This window comes from Sander vitreus, chromosome 8, assembly GCF_031162955.1.
Source record: "Sander vitreus isolate 19-12246 chromosome 8, sanVit1, whole genome shotgun sequence".
NCBI classification, from domain to species: Eukaryota; Metazoa; Chordata; class Actinopteri; order Perciformes; family Percidae; genus Sander; species Sander vitreus.
In genome coordinates this window covers 14,477,049-14,495,345 of record NC_135862.1, presented here as the reverse complement: position 1 = coordinate 14,495,345, position 18,297 = coordinate 14,477,049, and the positions used below count along the sequence as shown (strand labels likewise).

General features: G+C 40.6%; 1 protein-coding gene across 1 annotated transcript in view; it reads left to right on the top strand.

The window, feature by feature from the left end:
• The window catches only part of frmd5a (FERM domain containing 5a), a 59,895-nt gene extending 44,144 nt beyond the window's left edge, over positions 1-15,751 (top strand). The window contains exons 2-14 of the mRNA XM_078256075.1: positions 757-861; positions 2,310-2,352; positions 3,602-3,680; positions 6,082-6,179; positions 6,946-7,069; positions 7,987-8,074; positions 8,258-8,346; positions 8,993-9,056; positions 9,177-9,259; positions 10,164-10,238; positions 11,292-11,360; positions 11,551-11,657; positions 14,907-15,751. Coding sequence (XP_078112201.1) covers positions 757-861; positions 2,310-2,352; positions 3,602-3,680; positions 6,082-6,179; positions 6,946-7,069; positions 7,987-8,074; positions 8,258-8,346; positions 8,993-9,056; positions 9,177-9,259; positions 10,164-10,238; positions 11,292-11,360; positions 11,551-11,657; positions 14,907-15,493 — 1,611 coding nt within the window. The 3' untranslated portion in view covers positions 15,494-15,751. The remainder of the gene's footprint in view (positions 1-756; positions 862-2,309; positions 2,353-3,601; positions 3,681-6,081; positions 6,180-6,945; positions 7,070-7,986; positions 8,075-8,257; positions 8,347-8,992; positions 9,057-9,176; positions 9,260-10,163; positions 10,239-11,291; positions 11,361-11,550; positions 11,658-14,906) is intronic.
• The last annotated feature ends 2,546 nt before the right edge of the window (positions 15,752-18,297 follow it).

Below are 18,297 nucleotides of genomic sequence, written 5' to 3'. Positions count from 1 at the left end.
GAGCTGTCACTTATTACTGTACCTGGCTCGCTGCAGTGATGCACCCAGCTGTAATCATCGCTCTTAATGTACTCATGCTAATAATATCTGCATCCCTCATAGCAGTATACAACTCTTCTAGTGGAAAAGCAATTAATTATGTTGAAGAGCAGCACTTGTTTCTGTCCATGCTATGTAAACAGTTTCTAAACAGTGAATGCTACATTTTTTTAACAGTATTATGTGCTACTGTTGGATCTCTACAAGAAAATCTATTCCAGTCTGATTCAAATGTTCTGGTTTGAGCCAGGGTGTTATGCAAATACATTGTTGTGAACAGGAAGAGGGGTATCAGATATTTACTGGACACAGTGGAGGACGCCCAGGCCTCTCTCTGTGCTACAGTATACACAGGTGTTTCTATGGGAAGCGTCCTCATGAGGTTCAGAATGCAGAGTATTAGCTAAACCCAAGTGAGATTTCAGCATATTTAATTCATCCTCTCTTTGAGCTCTTCTTTTAGGGGTTTATTCCAGACACTTCAAATGGCTCTGGCTGTGTATTAATATTGGATGAATCTGAGATATCTCTGGCAGGGTTTTGAAAAAAAATCTGAAGCTTATTCTGCGAGCAGGAAATCATATCTCATGTTTGCACTCAGGACAGTACCTTTTCTTTTGTTGAATCTTTTCCATGCCACATGTTCAAATATGTTTGTGATTTGTTGTTGCAGGCATGCTTGCTTTTGATATTTGATTTTCTTCTCTTCTATTACAGCGGGATGCAAAGGGACAGTATCTGTTTGACCTCATCTGCCACCATCTCAACTTGCTGGAGAAAGACTATTTTGGCATCAGATATGTGGATCCAGACAAGCAGCGGGTATGTGTGTGTGTGTGTGTGTGTGTGTGTGTGTGTGTGTGTGTGTGTGTGTGTGACAGGGGTTCTTTGTGTGCATGCTTATGTGGGTTTGTTTCATTTATTTAATAAGGTATTTTCAATCGGAGTCAAGTCCAAGTAAAGATTTTTAAGAGAAAAAAAAATAAGCAGAAAGGCATATCCGCTCAATAGTACACAATTTACTTTCTTTGCTTTCTTGACAAGAGTTGGATAATTGATACCAGTGTCATGCCCTTTTAGTATGGAGCTGGAGCCAAGGGCATTTAGCCTAGCTTAGCATAAAGACTGAAAGAAAATTAACATGCAGCTCCCTTTAAAACCTGCTTTATGCTAAACTAAGATAAAAGCTTCCTGGCCCAAGCTTCGTATTCAACGCACAGACATGAGAGTATCAAGTATTTCCCAAAATGTTGAGCTATTCCTTTAACTGTCTGCAATGGGCTCCAAAAATAGACCCTTGTTGATAATAAAAAAAAATGCACATAGTTCCTACTCCTATTGTTAGACCAGGTATGGCAAACTTTAAATGGAAATTGTGAGTTTGAAATCCGTCTTGTTATATCCACTGCGTCCAATGTTTTGGATGCATTGGATAGTGGTTGAAGTGGTTGAATGTGAACTTGGAATGACTACATACAGGCGTAACTGTGTTGCTTTGGGTCCATATAAAAGTCACTTTCATGGCTATGCTAAAAAATGGATCAGGTTTGATTTAGTTGGAAGAATGAGACTGTGGGCCAGAGTGAATAGTTGTGTTCTTCAGTTTCTCTTATTTACGCCACCTTTCAGACTCACGGTTGTTCCATCAGGCTCTTCTGCTGTGAGGCATGTAATTTACTAGCACTGCTTGATTCATGAAGTATTCACATGTTCACAGATCATGTTGTAGTCCTGCAGACAAGAGACAAGTCCTGCTGATGCTGCATTTCCTATGCTGTCACTCAGGACTATTTTGGTGGTTGTTGCTGTGGGTGGGTTGGGTTGGCGAGAAGACAACCTGGGAGAAAGACGGAGAGAGAATATGCTCCCAAAGAGAATGAAGAATCTGAATCTGGCTGAACTGTATAGACACACAGAGCTTGTGTAACTGTCACTACCAGCAGGAGCTCATTGTTAAGTCAAAACCTGTTGTCTCGTCAGCCTTCCTGCTCTAACCGTGTCTCAAGAGACCGCCGTGGTCATGTTTTCAAAAGAAAACCTTGCGAATTCTTAATATTCGATGCAGCTTTGGCGTATTGCTCCAACAGTGCCGATGTAACACCATATGTGGCACGAACAGGTTTCCCTAGAGAACAGTAGTAACAGCTGAACGTCATGGCAACTAGTATTGTAAGTGCCAGCTAAATGATTTGATGTGTAGATTACTCAGAGATTTTTTTTACGACATTTGATTATTTACACGTATCTGTTTTTCTGTCTTTCTAATGCAGCACTGGTTGGAGTTCTCAAAATCAATTGCAAAGCAAATGAAATGTAAGTACTTTGGGTTTTTGTTTATAATCTTGGATGCTGGGTGATTAAATCCCTCATCCTCAACACGAGGTCTGCACTGATGTTGAATGACTTACTGATATTTGATCCATATAATTTATTGTGGAGTTGTAGCAACAGAACAGTTACCAGCGCAAACACTGACAATTGATTAATCATTTAAGTCATTTATCCAATGAAAACACCAAACATTTGCTGGTTATGGAATGTTAATAATTCTCTTATGTATCAAGCACTGTGCGTACAATTTTGAGGAACTTGTACTTTACTCTAGTATTTCCATTTTGTTTTTGTTCACTACATTTGAGAGGGAAAATATACTTTTTACTTCACACAGTTTGCAGAATAACATTTTACACACAAAACCACAGAGGAGCTTGTTAAATATGATACATTGCTAGAGATAACATTAGTGTATATATAAAGAAGTTAAGACTAGTTTCACCTTGACCAACTGCAGCACGTGATGCTGCTTACAAACATTTACAGGGGCATTTTTTTCTGCATAATAAGAAGTAAGTAAGTACTTTTACTTTTGATACTTTAAGTACATTTTGCTGTTAATACTTTCTATACTAATACGTATTTTTATATATTTACTATTACAACTTGCTTGCTTTTTTCATTATTGAAGTCAATTCTTTTGGGTAAAAAAAACTTCACTTTGGGCTTCTGCACCTTGTGTTGGGCAATATCATTATTTGTGATATTTTATAGAGTAAATGATTGATCAAGAGGACATTTTGATTTATCTATATTGAAAAATCTGTAGTGTATTTATGTTTAGGACTTATTTATGACTGGGGTGATGCATTGATCAACAGACTGATTCCAAACAGCTGGAAACTGTTTCCATCTGTTGTCCTTGGTCCTAAAAATAGATCAAAACATCATATCTTATATAATTAATGTATACAACATAATACATATGCACAAGATAGTACAGTAAACTACCACCAATAAATAATGCCACCGTATAACACATGGTAGCTACAATCCATTATAAATAAAGTAAAGAACAAAAGCATGCAAGGAAGGGAAATAGCAGGGCACTGATCAAGACAAACAACTACTGTAGTAACTGACCTAATAGGATTTTTGAAACTTTACTCTAAATCTGCCTGTCTGAGTCTCAAAACAGTCCTGCTGTCTCCCACAATCGATTGTTTGATATATTACAATGAAAGGATTCCTGTGTGTTTCTTAAATGTTTTGTGTGTGTTTCCTCCAGCTCAGCCTCCATTCACCATGTGTCTGAGAGTCAAGTTCTACCCTCCTGAACCCGCTTCTCTAAAGGAGGAAATCACTCGGTATGACCTCCTGTTGTTGCCTTCACTTCAGATGAATTGATAAGGGCTCTTATACAGCTTCAGCTTACCTTTGTTTCAGTTTAAAAGTAAGGAAGAGAGGCCGTGAAAAGCAGCTGTGCTTTGTCCTTGTTTTTTTTTCAGATGTTCCTGTTGTACAGATTGTGCTCTAAAAGTTTCAGACAGAGCAAACATCTCTTTCTAAAACATTATTTATGGGCCTTCATAATTAAAAAGCCTGAGTACTTTAGCGTCTAAAACATTATGAAAAATATTACACAGAACACAGTTTGCAAAAGGAGTTGTAAAGCAGAGAGGAATGTAAAAGGCTTCACTCCGGTAGAACATTAAAGGCAACATCATGCCAGGCTGAGTGTATAAATGCACACATTTCTTTCCATGGTGATTCTTTCTAAATGGGGTTTCGATTAACAAGCAGGAAGGTGAAAGTGACAAATTAAAAACGTGGCGAGCACAGAGTTTACACCGAGTTTACACTGCTTCCAGATAATGCTGAGAGTAGCCAGCTGGTTTATGTATGTGCATGTGCAGTTTACTGATACATCCATCACTGACTAGAGGGAGAGGAGGCCATTCACTCTCTCTGAGGTTTAATGAGATGAAATGTGCACCACATGTAGAGTACAGGGCAGATAGAGGAGATAGGGGGCAAAGAATGCTGCATGTTAATGCCACATTTACATTCTGTAGACACCACAAAATAGGCAGCTTTTCCATAAAATATGATGATGCCTTTGGTGTTATAGGCCTTTTTCATAGCAGACATTTTGACTTGTCCTAGTAGGAAAAGCACAGGTGTTAGTAATAACACTAACGATGGCTCCATTCTAGTCAAGCATCCCAGAAAGCCACGACAGAACTGAAACTGAAGGAGCTACATTGAATTCAGCCATCATTAATTGCATTATACACACCTGTGCTTTTCCTACTGTGACATGTCAAAATGTTCTCTGTGAAAAATGCCTATTCAATATAGTTAACATGCTTTCCAGGTGTGTTTCTCAAGAAATGGGCTGACAAAACTGCTGACGTGTTCCGGCTCTAAGCCCTCATCAGAGCATGTATGACAGCATGTATGCAGTCTGCAGAAAAGCAATTACACCTGTGAGAAGAGCCATATGACGAAACACAAACAAGGAAAGAAGGGGAAAAAAGAAAGAAGGGGAAACTAATTGGGACATTTTTGGGTAACACTTTACTTGAAGGTATCTACATAAGAGTGACATGACACAGTCATGAAACATGAACCCTAACCCTAACTCTAACCTTAACCATAACCATAACTAGTCATGACAAAAACCAAATGACACTTACTAAAAGAAGCGTTATGTCATAAACGTTTATGACTTATTTATAATGTTTATTACACGTTCATGACAGTGTCATGTCACTCTTTAGATACCTTCAAGTAAAGTGTGACCCATTTTTGTTAATTTACTGAGAACAATGCACATTAATCAACGCTGACATTTTAAGAACATCGATGTTAATGTACCAGGGTTAGCTCAACAGCTAAATTGTCCCTGTAGTCCAAACAAATGAAATAAAGATTAATAAGAAATTCAAATAAAGAGGGAAAAAAGAGAAACATAAAATAAAAAAGGAGCACCATGTAAGTACTGTAAAGGTGAAATAACTTGGCAGAAGTGCTATGTCTGTGAGTGCATGTTTGCTATGTACAGATTTTTTGTAATACAGTCCAAACATCAGCAGCCATGAGCTCTTAATGGCTGTAAAATATTACCCATTAGTTGTACTCGTCACACCTTCACATGAGTCTGCTGCTGAGTGAACAGTGTGGGAAATGTAAGCTGCTTTTGAATGCATCTCTCCACACAGAAAGCGTTTGTGGAAATGGCCTAGATAGAGAGAAGCAGGTCTGCGAGGCTGATTGTGAAAAACAATGAGATGAATGTCGGATTTCCTGTTAATGGTTTTTTTTGTGTTTTTTTGTTTTTTTTTGGGGGGGGTCGTAAATAAGAATTTTAATATCCCACCTCTAAAAGTGATAATAACAATAATGATAATACAGTAATAGCAGTCATTGTCACCATCATGGTATTTTGCCTCAGATGTCGTCTCTGAGGAAATTTCATGCTTCAGGAGCTGATGGGTTGGGTGAGTCTGAAACTAGGCTGGAGGCTTTAACAGAAGCACAGCGTCAGTAGCAGCTTTTCCCTCAGGGCCTTCCTCTACCCTCCTTTCCCCAAAACAAAACACTCATTTCAGCTAAATCAAAAAGAAATATTCAAACTAGCCATAGGAAACGTGAACTCAACATCTCTTGAGGTTTATCAGGTTTGTTGTTTTGCTGCTCTCAGTATTCTCATACTAAGCAGGCCTGTCAAACAATCTGATGTGATTTTTGTCCTTTCCTTTGTAGATATCTTGTCTTCCTGCAAATCAAGAGAGACCTCTACCACGGTCGGCTCCTGTGTAAAACCTCGGACGCGGCCATGCTCGCTGCCCACATCCTTCAAGGTAATGGAAGGTGACAGACGGAAATGACTTGCACCACTCTCCGCTATGACCTCTGTCTTACCATGCCCTGTAGCTCACCAGTTTGATACCTACTTAGTAATTAGGTGATAGACTGAGAATGTACAGTATTATGGTCCTCAAAGAATGTACCTGCAGTGACTTTTTCGACAGGATTGTTTATGAGTTAAGACATGTAGAAGGCATTTCACACTCATCGAATGTGATTTCATGTACTGATATTGACTCTATAACCCGTCAAAATGTAAGGTAATTCTGTACTCTGTATGATAATTAGTTCAGTGACTTGCACACTCTTTCATAAACAAGACGCCACGCTCAATTATAAAGTCTTTGAAGTAAGTGGTTATCTGGCATCTAATCATCCTTTCACCCCACACACACACACACACACACACACACACACACACACAAACACACACACAGACATAAACAAACACAACACATAGAGGTATGCTGGCACAGCTAACATCACAGAAAGCACAGTGTTTGAGGAGAGGCAGGTCCTCTGGAGGAGGGGCTGCTGATGAATTAAAGATGGGCTGCCTGGTCAGCTCCTCCTTGCAGAGAGAAATCAGCATCAGGGTCATCTGAGGGAGTGCAGTGTGGCATGAAGGAACACAAATAATCCTGGGCATGTTCATCCTGCAGAAGCAGCGCTGTGCTGAAAGCTGTGGACATTGTTTTAACTTTTATTTGCCCTTTGTGAATCTGTTTAACATTTTACTTTTTCTGATCCTCCCTCCAGCTGAGATTGGTAATTACGACCCTGGGAAGCATCCTGAAGGTTACAGCTCCAAATTTCAGTTCTTCCCTAAACATTCGGAGAAGCTGGAGCGCCGGATTTCAGACATACACAAGACAGAGCTGATGTAAGAGCCCAGATCAATATCTCTCTTGTTTTCATATACCTACAGATCCTGCTCTTATACAGGTTGAACAAAGACCAGACCTCCTTTGGTTATTATGTGATTAAGTGCATTTTGAGCAGATAGCGGAGAAAAGCGCTCTCTTCTCCACTGTCCAATGAAATAACTCGGTGAGATTGTCTTAAGCTCATTACCTTCCCTTTATTATATTTATTAGTGTGATTAGTGAGTCCTAGCCCAAGCTTCAACTGGAAGAGCAGCAGAGTGCAATAATAAAAGTTAGCAGACAGAACAAGTTCACGCACACACACACACACACACACACACACACACACACACACACACACACACACACACACACACACACAATCACAGACAGCAGGTGAGCGCAGTCCAATTCCCCCAATTGATTGCACAAAAATAAGTTTTTTTTATCATATAATAATATATAATATGAATGAGCTGCTGTGTTAAGGATGTATTTTTAGACACAATACAGGCAGAAAAGCATCAACAAAGTCCAGTTTGGATGCTGTAGGAGCAGAATGACCAACAGCATGAGACTCTGCTGCCCACTAGTGGTTTCTTCTTTCTGCACCACCAAGTAAACTCAGTGCTTCACTATGAATACTCACATTTGACAGCCTGACTGTAACAGTTGAAGCAGAGATTAACAACAACTGCTTTTTAAATATATCATAATATATTTTCTTTGCCTCAACTGATCTTATGTCAATGTTTGATCTCCATAACCTCTGTCTGCTTCTTACAGTCTTTCAAAATGAGTGTATCACATCATTGGAAATTAATTTGTGTGTGCCTCTCTCAGATGTGTTTGGCCTTTCAAGACTTTTGTGTTGCATTTTTTATGTTTATGCTGGACTGACACAGATGTTCGGTGTGTTGTTGCTCTCCCTCAGTGGACAGACACCTGAAACATCAGAGCGAAATTTCCTGCAGAAAGCCCAGATGCTGGAGACATATGGTGTTGATCCACATCCATGCAAGGTTTTTCAGCACTGCTGTACTATTTTTAGATAGTAAACATTTCAGAAAACAGTTCTGTCCAACTTAAACATTGAAACGCATGGGACATACAGCACCTTCTAAAAAATATATATGTCTGATTTATATTTTATCCGTTTTTAAATGTGGGCATTCAAGTTATATTTTGAAATTGTTCTTTTTCAGGATGTGTCCGGGAACCCAGCTTTCCTCGCCTTCACACCATTTGGTTTTGTGGTGCTTCAGGGAAACAGGAGAGTTCATTTTCTTAAATGGTGAGCCAAATGTGCACCGTTGTCTTATGTGAGCCAAAGACAGGGCACTCCTCGAGTACTCGCAGAATGTAAATAGACAAACACTGTGCTGCAGGCCTTAATTTTACCTGATCGGACATATATGCTCCATATGCAGGGCGTTCTACGTTAAACAGCATGTGCACTACAGCTGATTGTACAGTAATACTCAACAAAGCTCATCCACCTGCCTCTACCTGGGACAAGAGCCGACGGCTAGCATGTGCACAGATAGCTAATTATGCCATTTTAGGCCTACTGATTTGAATTCAGGAAGATGATTTACTGATAAATTGAACATTTATACAAGTCCATTTAACTTGTGTTTTTGTCTGTATGCTTTTTTCTGAAAAGGTTCCTGTTACAATAATAAAGACGGACTTATTATGTTTGCAGTATTTATACTGGCTTTGTTTGTTTGCCTTCAGAAGCGCTCAGGTTACCCTCATTCTCTGTCCATTCCTAGTCTGCAGGGAATATTATCAGTTATTTGTTTAGTCAGCCAGACACAGAGCTCCATTGCTGTTTATGTGATCTCAAAGTGGTTTTCATGAATATTTAAAGAGGCTGTGGTTTCCTGTTTCTGCTTACTGTATGTGTGACTGTTGCTGTGCTCTCTCCTGGACAGGAACGAAGTGACCAAACTGAAGTTCGAAGGCAAGACCTTCCACGTACATGCAAATCAGAGGGAGGTGAGAGCATGAATTGTTGGATGTTTGAATAAAATGTCAGCAGAGTTGAGTGTGGTTTTCTGTCTCAGTTTGTTATATTTTCCTGCACGATCTCTCATTTTCAACGTGCAGGACAAAAAGATCATCTTGACATACTTTGCGCCCACACCGGAGGCATGCAAGCACCTTTGGAAGTGTGGAGTGGAGAACCAAGCATTCTATAAGTGAGTCCACAGATTTCTTCTTTCATTTAATTTCAATGTTAACTTCTTATTTCCCCGTGCTGTCATGATTTAGTTACCTGCTCTGCATCTTTGAGGGTTGCTGTCACGGTACCTTGGTGTCCTTAAAAGCCCCTTCCCCCCCAGGTTGTTTGTCAGCGGGAAAATGAGGTGTGAGTTGCCTCTGACCTTTAGTGAATGAGTGTGCACTGGCACAAGACTACAAGCACTTCAGCGTTCTCTCTGAGATATGGCTCCCCTGTCTAAGCCATGAATAATAGTGCGTCCCCCTCTGTTCTCTCCAGCTCAGGAAAAGTGATTAAAAACATTAAAAAAGATAAAGGGTGTGTGTAGGGTTTACCAGATGGAAAGAGAGGGGGCACGGCAAGGGCAGAGCTTAGCATGTGCGTTGGAGCTAATATGTTGTGACCTTTTGATGACTCTCGCAAGTGGCAGACTGATAATATTTTATCAGCCTCCCACTTATTAGAACCGTACTGTAATAAGGCGTCTGTGAAACTAAATGGCAAAAGGACATGTGATAGAAGAGAAGCACACATCCCTTGGAAGAAAAATGAAACATTAAATGTCTCACTTACTATGACAATATAAACATATTGAATACTGTATGGAGTGTCTTCGTAGTGCCTATACTGCAAGGAGAGGACATGCATAGATTAATAGCAGGGAATTTGATCCAATTTTCTGCTTTGTGCTGGGATTGAGAAAGCAAGAATTAATATTCACGCTTCAACAGTGTAATCATACGAAGAGCATATTCTTGCAAGAATGAGGGTTAGGGTTAGGGTTAGGACATTTTAAGTTCATACTTGTAGTTTGCCTTCCTGTGTTCCTTATTTAGGTGCAGTAGGCTTACTTGTTCTCTCTTTTTCTCTTGTTCCATCAGGCTTGAGAAGTCAAGTCAGGTTCGAACGGTGTCCAGCAGCAACTTGTTCTTCAAGGGCAGCCGTTTCCGTTACAGGTAGAGTACACGTCAAGACCCTGTGACTGATGACAGGGAGGGGAGGACACTACAGAAAACCCCCAGCTGGAAGTGAAGAGAAGTGTTCCCAGAAGATGTGGCCTCCTGGCCTTCTGTGCTGTAACGTCAGCATACTTTTGCCCGGAGGATAGGACTGACACCTCACAAGAGGACACAGAGAGGAAAATAAAGTGGACTGATCACTTGAGGCATTATCACCTTGTATGAGCTGTAAAACTGTAGTATGGCCAAGATATTGTCCTTCATTAAAGGATCAGTTCACCCAAATTATATAAAAGAAACATTTCTCACTTACCTTTAGTTGAATCTAGCTTGGTGTGACGATATGGGTTTTGTTTTATTTGCTCAGATTTTGAGATATCCATCTCTGAGATTTTTGCCTCTGGGGGTGAATGACATTTCCTTTGTTTTCCTTTCCTTTCTGACATCAACATGCATTTTCAAAAACAATTTTCCGGTTACTCGGGATAATCTACTAGTATAAATACTTTATACTAAAGATATTAGGCCATTGGATATCTCAAACCTCAGCTGTTAAAACCAAAACTGCTAGAGGTAAATTGGATGAAATGGCAATTTGAGAAGGGAAATAGTTATATTTAACTGTTTAAAGGTCAAGATTAAAGGGATGGAAAGTAATTTTGCATTAGAAATATCTGATAATATTCATATATGGAGACTGTATATGAAGTGAGATCACAAGCACAGTCAGTTAAATGCTGAGTTTACTGTTGAAGGGAAAACCATGATCATTTTTTTTTTATATATAATTTTGCCTGCAAGTCTGTGTGTGCATTTGTCTGACTGGTAGTAATTTAGTTACACAAAGCTGAATTCACCGGGTTAATTCAATCATGATGCTCATGCGCTGTACTCATCCACTGCAGTGGTGGCTGTCATGGCATTGGGTGACACCAGGGTGCCTGGTTTCGTGTGTGTGTGTGTGTGTGTGTGTGTGTGTGTGTGTGTGTGTGTGTGTGTGTGTATGTGTGTGTAACTCATCCTGAGCATCGTCTCTGTGCTTTATAACAGTGGTCGAGTGGCAAAAGAGGTGATGGAGCAGAGTGCCAAAATCAAACGCGAACCTCCAGAAATACACAGGTAGAGTTGTAAACTCAGGAGAGGTCAGAATGTCCTCAATCAGATTTTTGTTTCATTTTCTTAGGTGCCAAGCTACTGTAGATGACTTTATATCAGCAGCACCTAATCGCTACAGTATAAGTTACTCCGCTCATAGCTGTTTCTCTGTGCGGTGACGTTTGTGCATTTGTGTCTGTGTTTATCTCTGCAGAGCTGGCCTCGTGCCCAGCAGAAGTTGTCCATCCATCACACACGGGCCTCGCCTAACCAGTGTGCCGCGCACGCGTCGGAGAGCTGTGCACATATCTATCATGGAGGGTAAGAACTGAGCTTCATCTCCATTCTTTATCAGGCTTAAGCAAGCATCAAATCCCCTACCTGCCATGCACATGAAGTGCAGGGGCCAAATTTGTGTTTTCACAAGACATTATGTGTTCTGTAGAGGCCTCACAGTGAGTATGGAATTGTTTACACGTCCTCCTCATCCACTGAAACACGTAATTTGTAGTTTCGGTACCGTCCAGGAAGCAGTGATGATCCATCTCTTCAGATATAATCGTGGATAATGCGTACCTACTGGCTGGTACAAAATCTTAAATGGATCAGGGAGCCATTAGTCCTATTTGTGCAAACTCCTCCCCTTCTTGAGAAAACACACTTTTGCATACACACGCACACACACACACACACACACACACACACACACACACACACACACACACACACACGCTGTAACTTGAGCCATTTGGCCCAGTTCATGCTTACAGTGCTGGTGGGACATGCTGCAGGTGTGTGCGTCAGTCAGCTTGCTCCACTTCAATGCAGGGTTTCAGCTGTGTGTGTGTGTGTGTGTGTTTGAGCGAGTGTGTATTTGGTTTGCCAACACAGTGGCAGCTAAAGTCACTTATTCAGCCCACCTGCAGGCGCTTGGCCCAAAACAGGTGGCCTCACTTCCCCTTTGACTGAGATTGGCGCAGCGGGTGCACTGTCCTGCATGGCTCTGGGTAAAACCAGCAGTGACACGCTTTGACCCTACCTTTCAAGTACATACTGTACTGTATACTATAGGTGTACTGTGCATACTGATGGTATTTGCTGTGGGTTCAAGAGAGCCATAAGAGCTTCCCACCCCCAGTGTGTGCTGACTGGGTGTCTTACAGTGGTATTAATACCCCAGCTGAAAATAACCTGGGTCTTCTACTCCATGTATGTCACTGAACTGGGTGGGGCCAAACCAGGCCAGGCCAATACCGACCATTGTAGCACTGCTGCAGAAAGACGCTGTTTTACCTCACACACTCCTCTCTGCAAACTGCAACTAAGGCAGAACCCTTTGGCCTTACACACACAAACACACACACAGCGAGACTGTGGCCTGGACTCCGGGACAGGGACCAAAAAGACGGGATAAACACGTGCATGCGGCAACCATGGTGAAGTGTCTGATCCGTATCACCACCCGGGTGAACGTCCACCTGCGTATGATCAACCACTGCTACCGGGATGTGAAGGTTCGCGTGCTGAGCTTGGGACCTCGTATGCTGGGCAAGGCCCTGGGCGTCCTGCCCCTTTATCCTGCCCTGACGGGGCAGCAGGAGTCTGCCAGCGTTACCCCTCTACCTGGCACTCCACTGCCCTGTGTTCAGCCCAGCAACCCTCCAGGTAAACTCGCAGAGCCAGCCAGGGATGTGCTTTACATGGAAGTGCCAACTGCTTTCTCTATTTTAAATCAGTCTCTGCCTCAGCAATGTTGGCGGGGAGGGAGTGACACCATTCTTTTGGTTGTCTGTGCCTACTGGAGGTCTTAGTTGCATTTATTTAATTTTTCTTCTTGGTGCTTTTGTGAAGGTGATTTTATTGATTTAGATGAGATGACTCTTTATGTGGCAGCGCTATTTAGTTCCAACCAGTTTGCAGTATTTCAAGAGGTATGGTTTGTTTATTTGGTGTATGTGTTTCTTTTGAAGTTGGTGTTTCAAATTAAAAGCTCTAAACATGAGAAATACAAATTAAAGCAATGCTTTTTCTGTTTCGCTGCCTCACTCTTGTAAGCATAACGTAGGATAAGCTGAGGCTGATCAACACTGAGTAAAGATTGCTGCTGACAGTCACTCAGCCTTCATGCCTTTATTTATTTCACTTGACAGTGTCATGTCAGCAGAGGCTTAGACACTGCACACAATTGGTCCTACTTTTCCTGCAGTTCACAAAAAATGATGATGATCATGATGTGCTTCCTCATCAAAAGCTGAATTTGAATCCCTTTCCTTTATAGTGAAGGTATAATGTTGCTGCTTTGGCATTCTGGAGAATGTGATATGGTCAGCAAAGGGCTCAACCACAGCTCATCGTCACTGACATGTACATACTGTTGAGGCTCTCACATACGGTACTGTAACTTCTGCTGCAGAAGGAACAGTAGAGTTGTACAGTAGCAGTAAGCATGCCTTGAAGCGAATGCATTGTTGAATAGTTTTAGGTAGGTATACATACTGTATGTCTCAGGTTTTTCTATATCATTTCCAACGACATAGCTTCTGTATCCCTTTAATATCTGCAGTTGCATAAGACCGTTGTGGGCAATGTTGCAAGCCAATGAGCATTATTGTTTTATGGCAAAATTGGATTTCTGTTTGATTTTAGCATCAATCTCAGAAAGTAGCTTGATTTGTTAGGTGTTTAATCTGATCAAATTAGCCAAAATATTTTTTCCTGTCTTGTTATTTATCCATAAACAGATTTCATATTGCATATACTGTAATACCTTTAATTAGCAAAGAATCTTTGAGTTTTTGGTGCTGATGCAAGCAGGTTGATTATAAGTTTTCTTTAGGCATTTTTCACGTCTATCTTAAAATAACACTCACATGCCCCTATGGTCATTAAAATAATTTTGGTTGCTACAATTGTTTCTGTAATTTGTATATATATATATATATATATATATTTGCAATAGCATGCTTTTTAAACAACCGATACATACTGTATAGAGAAATCTAATATCCAAAGTGGGATCAGTGCTGTAACATCTCGTATCTGTTTGTTTGGAGATTAGGGCTCCGAAAGTGCTCATAGAGAAAAAGCGAGGATGTTAGCTATTTTATCAGGACACAGGCTTGGTTTAAAGTAAAGTATACTTAATCTTAACAGGTTTCTACACTCTGTGGTTGGAAATGGGATCTGCACTTCCAGTGCAAGTGGAACATACGGATTTCTTCCATTAGAGATGATGAGTAGGCATCACATCAGCTCAAGAGCATTCTGTACAATGACAATACTCCCCCCTGTCTACTTGACTCTGGGGAAAGCATGATCAGATTTCTGCGCTCAAGTTGGAGACTGTGTGTCTGTGCTCTGTAACAGACCACTGCTGGACAAACGGCAGAATAGACCTCTCAGCATTTAGAAGCAGAACCATAGTATATTGTGTCACTGAATGCCACACTAGTATATATTATGAATGGCCACATCATGTCATTAATTTCATTCATGCTGTAAAATGTGTGTAATATTCCTTTCTTCCTGTCTGTTTCCCCCCTCCTCTCCTTCCCTGAACCACTCCACAAGGTCTGGAGTCATTGCGTGACAGTGCCCACTCTACACCGGTGCGTTCAGTGTCCCATGGGGACTGCTTCATGCCACGCTCCCGGAGCCAGGCCACGGACGCCAGTGAGAGGACTGCGGTGATCTCGGACGAAGCCTACAGCCCGTCTGACAGCGTCCTGCCCACCCCGGTGGCCGAGCACAGCATGGAGCTGGCTGTCTCGCGCCAGATCAACGGGGCACCCTGCAGCATCGAGGAGGAGAAGGAGTCGGAGGCGGGCACCCCCATGCGTGGGGAAGGGGGTGATTTTGGTGCGGACGGTAGATCTGCACAGGAGGGTGCAGGGGGGGACTCGGCCCTCAGCGAGGTGGAACAGGTGAATAAATTTGTCTTAAGTGTCCTCCGTTTGCTCCTTGTGACCATTGGACTCCTCTTTGTCTTGCTCCTCCTCCTCATCATCCTCACCGAGTCAGACCTTGACATTGCATTTTTACGTGATATCCGCCAGACCCCCGAATTTGAGCAGTTCCATTACGAATACTTTTGTCCCCTCAGGCGGTGGTTTGCCTGCAAGCTCCGCTGGGTAGGCGGGTTGCTCGTTAACAAGTGAGAGTGAGGTCGTAGACTTCGTAAGCCCGTTCAGGGGTCTGAGATGATGGTTTAGGACTCCGGAGTGATGGAGGGCAGCCTCGTCCCAACCATGAACCCTGCTTGTCTCATCATCCTCCTGCAGACATACAGCTTGGACCACTCCTGGTAACACCGGGCCTGGATCTCTCTTCCCCTCCTCCACTTTGAGTTAACCCCCCTACCCACCCAACCACCTCCTCATTTCGCTTGTTTTCATCTTCTTTTTCTACAAAGCCTAAGGACTTTTTTTTTTTTTTTTTTTTTTTTTTTTTTTTTTTTTTTTTATTTCAACTCATTTCAGGTATTTTATTTTTTCAAATAACACAAAGGAAAAAAATTAAAACAGAAATGAAAGAACTGAAGAAGTTTAAATGGTTCCTTTTTCAGGAAGATTTTGTTGCAACGGATGAACGTTGCCTTCATTTATTATTTATTGCTTTTAAACATGTATTTGCATAAGGAAAGGAGAAAAGATGAACAGCAATCGAGAAGTTGATTTGTCATTAAAGTAAAGATGGAAGTGAGTTTTGTTAGAGTTGATAGGCCTACTGCTGTGAAGTATATGTGAGGCAAAGTAGTATAATATCTTTCGATATTGGTTCATCCCCATCAGAAGTCAACTAGACAAACAACAGATTCAGAAAAACAATCTGTAGGGAATAAAACTGATAGCAGGCAGGGTGATTACCAAATGCCTTTTTCAAGAATAAGAAAAGGTTGATTTGTGGATTGTTTTAAGACACAATTACACTTTAGTATACAGTGGTGTACAAAGTAAACTGATGAAGAACAACGTTGTATTTCTAACATTTTATAGGGATACAGTAAAATAAACCAGTACCAATAGTGTGTCAGATGCGGTTAGAGAAATATTCATGAAGAGCAAAGATTCGCTGGCACCAATAGATAAGTCTGGATAGATGTGCAATGCTCATATGGTTTTAATAATGAAGTACTTTTGAATGTGCTCATTTGTTCAGTTGTTCTGTTATTTCTCCAGTTAATTTGCATTTTTCTCATCAAGTTGAAGTTCGATGAATTTCAATCATTTCTTTGTATGAAGAGTTTATGATTTATTTTGGTTTCATATCAACCTTGCACTTAGGTTTATGTATCATACTATATTATTATTAGAATAAGAATAATGATGTACTTTTTGTACAAATTAGTTTGTTTTAGTAGTTTTCCTAATATATATTGACAGGTTTTCCATGTATATTTTAACAGAACTGAAATGTTATTTTGTTATTGAAGATTAAATTATACCTTTTTTAGCGCTGTGTTTCAAGTAAGGTCAGAAGCATTTATGGAAATGTGGAAGTGGGGACTAAAAAAAACAAGGTTTTTATCCAGATCCACTCAACACTGATCACACCTCTCATCAGTCCACCAGCAGTGAATCAGCCTTCAGTGTGTGCATCATTTTAATGATAATGTTAATGAACATGTATGTGTACAGAATGAAATCTGGAGATATCATTATACCACCACAAGAACCAAATAATCCAAAAGCACATTTTCACCTTTCATAACTTTACCATATCTTATTTTACTATAAGAGTTTGGAGAGGTGACTGTGAGCCTGACCGATACTGGATCTTGTCACTTGATCCTTGAACCATGGCCTATCCTCACACTAAAATTCATTTTAAAAAGTAATAAAGCAGAACTAAAGCTGAAACAATTTGTTAATCGATTGATTGGCAGCTTTTTTAATAATTAGCAGCCATATTTTAAGCAAAATGGCAAACATTTTCTGGTTTCAGCAGAATTTCTCTGTTTCATATCATTGCAAATTTAATATATTTGGGTTTGAGACTGGTAAAAACAGAAAAAAAAAAAAAAAATTGGCCTATTTTGGATATGTCACTTTGGGTTCTAAGATGTTCTTTTTTCTGACAGTTTATTGACCCAACAATGAATGTATTCATCTAGAAAATAATGGGCAGATTAATCAATAATGAAAATAAGTGTTTGCTACAGCCCTAAACAAAACATTTTGTCATTAATAAATGAAGAATGAACAATTAAAGGGGACTGGAAACACACCTTCTTTGGTGGAGGTAACAATGTAGTCTGCTTCTGAGGTACCTTATGCACTTTGCTTGCACACAAATCTTTTTAATTACGTACTTTAGTTATTTCCTTACATTCATTTTCACATTACCCAAAATAGAAGCAGACACAAATATTTCTGTGATAAGCCGATATTGGCGAATAATACCTGCCCTTAGATTTGTCTGTCAGGCTCGAGACTCTTCGGTCTCAAAGCTCCAGGAAGCAATAACTGCCATGGCTGCTGGATTCTGGGTAAAATCTGTTTTTTGTATTGCGTGTATAACTCCTGCACCAAGTGCAGGTGTAAGTGTTACTGTGTCTGTATGTAGGAATGGAAATGAGATTAAAGGTTGTAGCGGTGAAGGATTAGACAGAGAGGTAAAAAAGTAATAAAAACGTTTGCAAAAGGCGAGGACTTAGTGGAAGGAAAAGAGAAAGGAAATACAATGAGAAGAGGTAGAGAAGACTGAAGAATATCAGAGGCCTTCAAGAGGTTCTTTGAATGTTTGATTTAAAAAACAAATTGGGAATTTGACTCACCACTTCAATGGCTGCACAGGGTTGCTTGTTTTTGGCCTGCTAATTTAAACGTCACACTCTCATACCAACACCTGCAGTTGCTCCACTAAAGGCCTGATGGTGCTACCTTCTTTGTTTGCTGTATTGCTGTATGTGTAATCCGAGTGTGTCAGGTCTTGGCTAAATTTTAGTCCTAACCATAGAGTA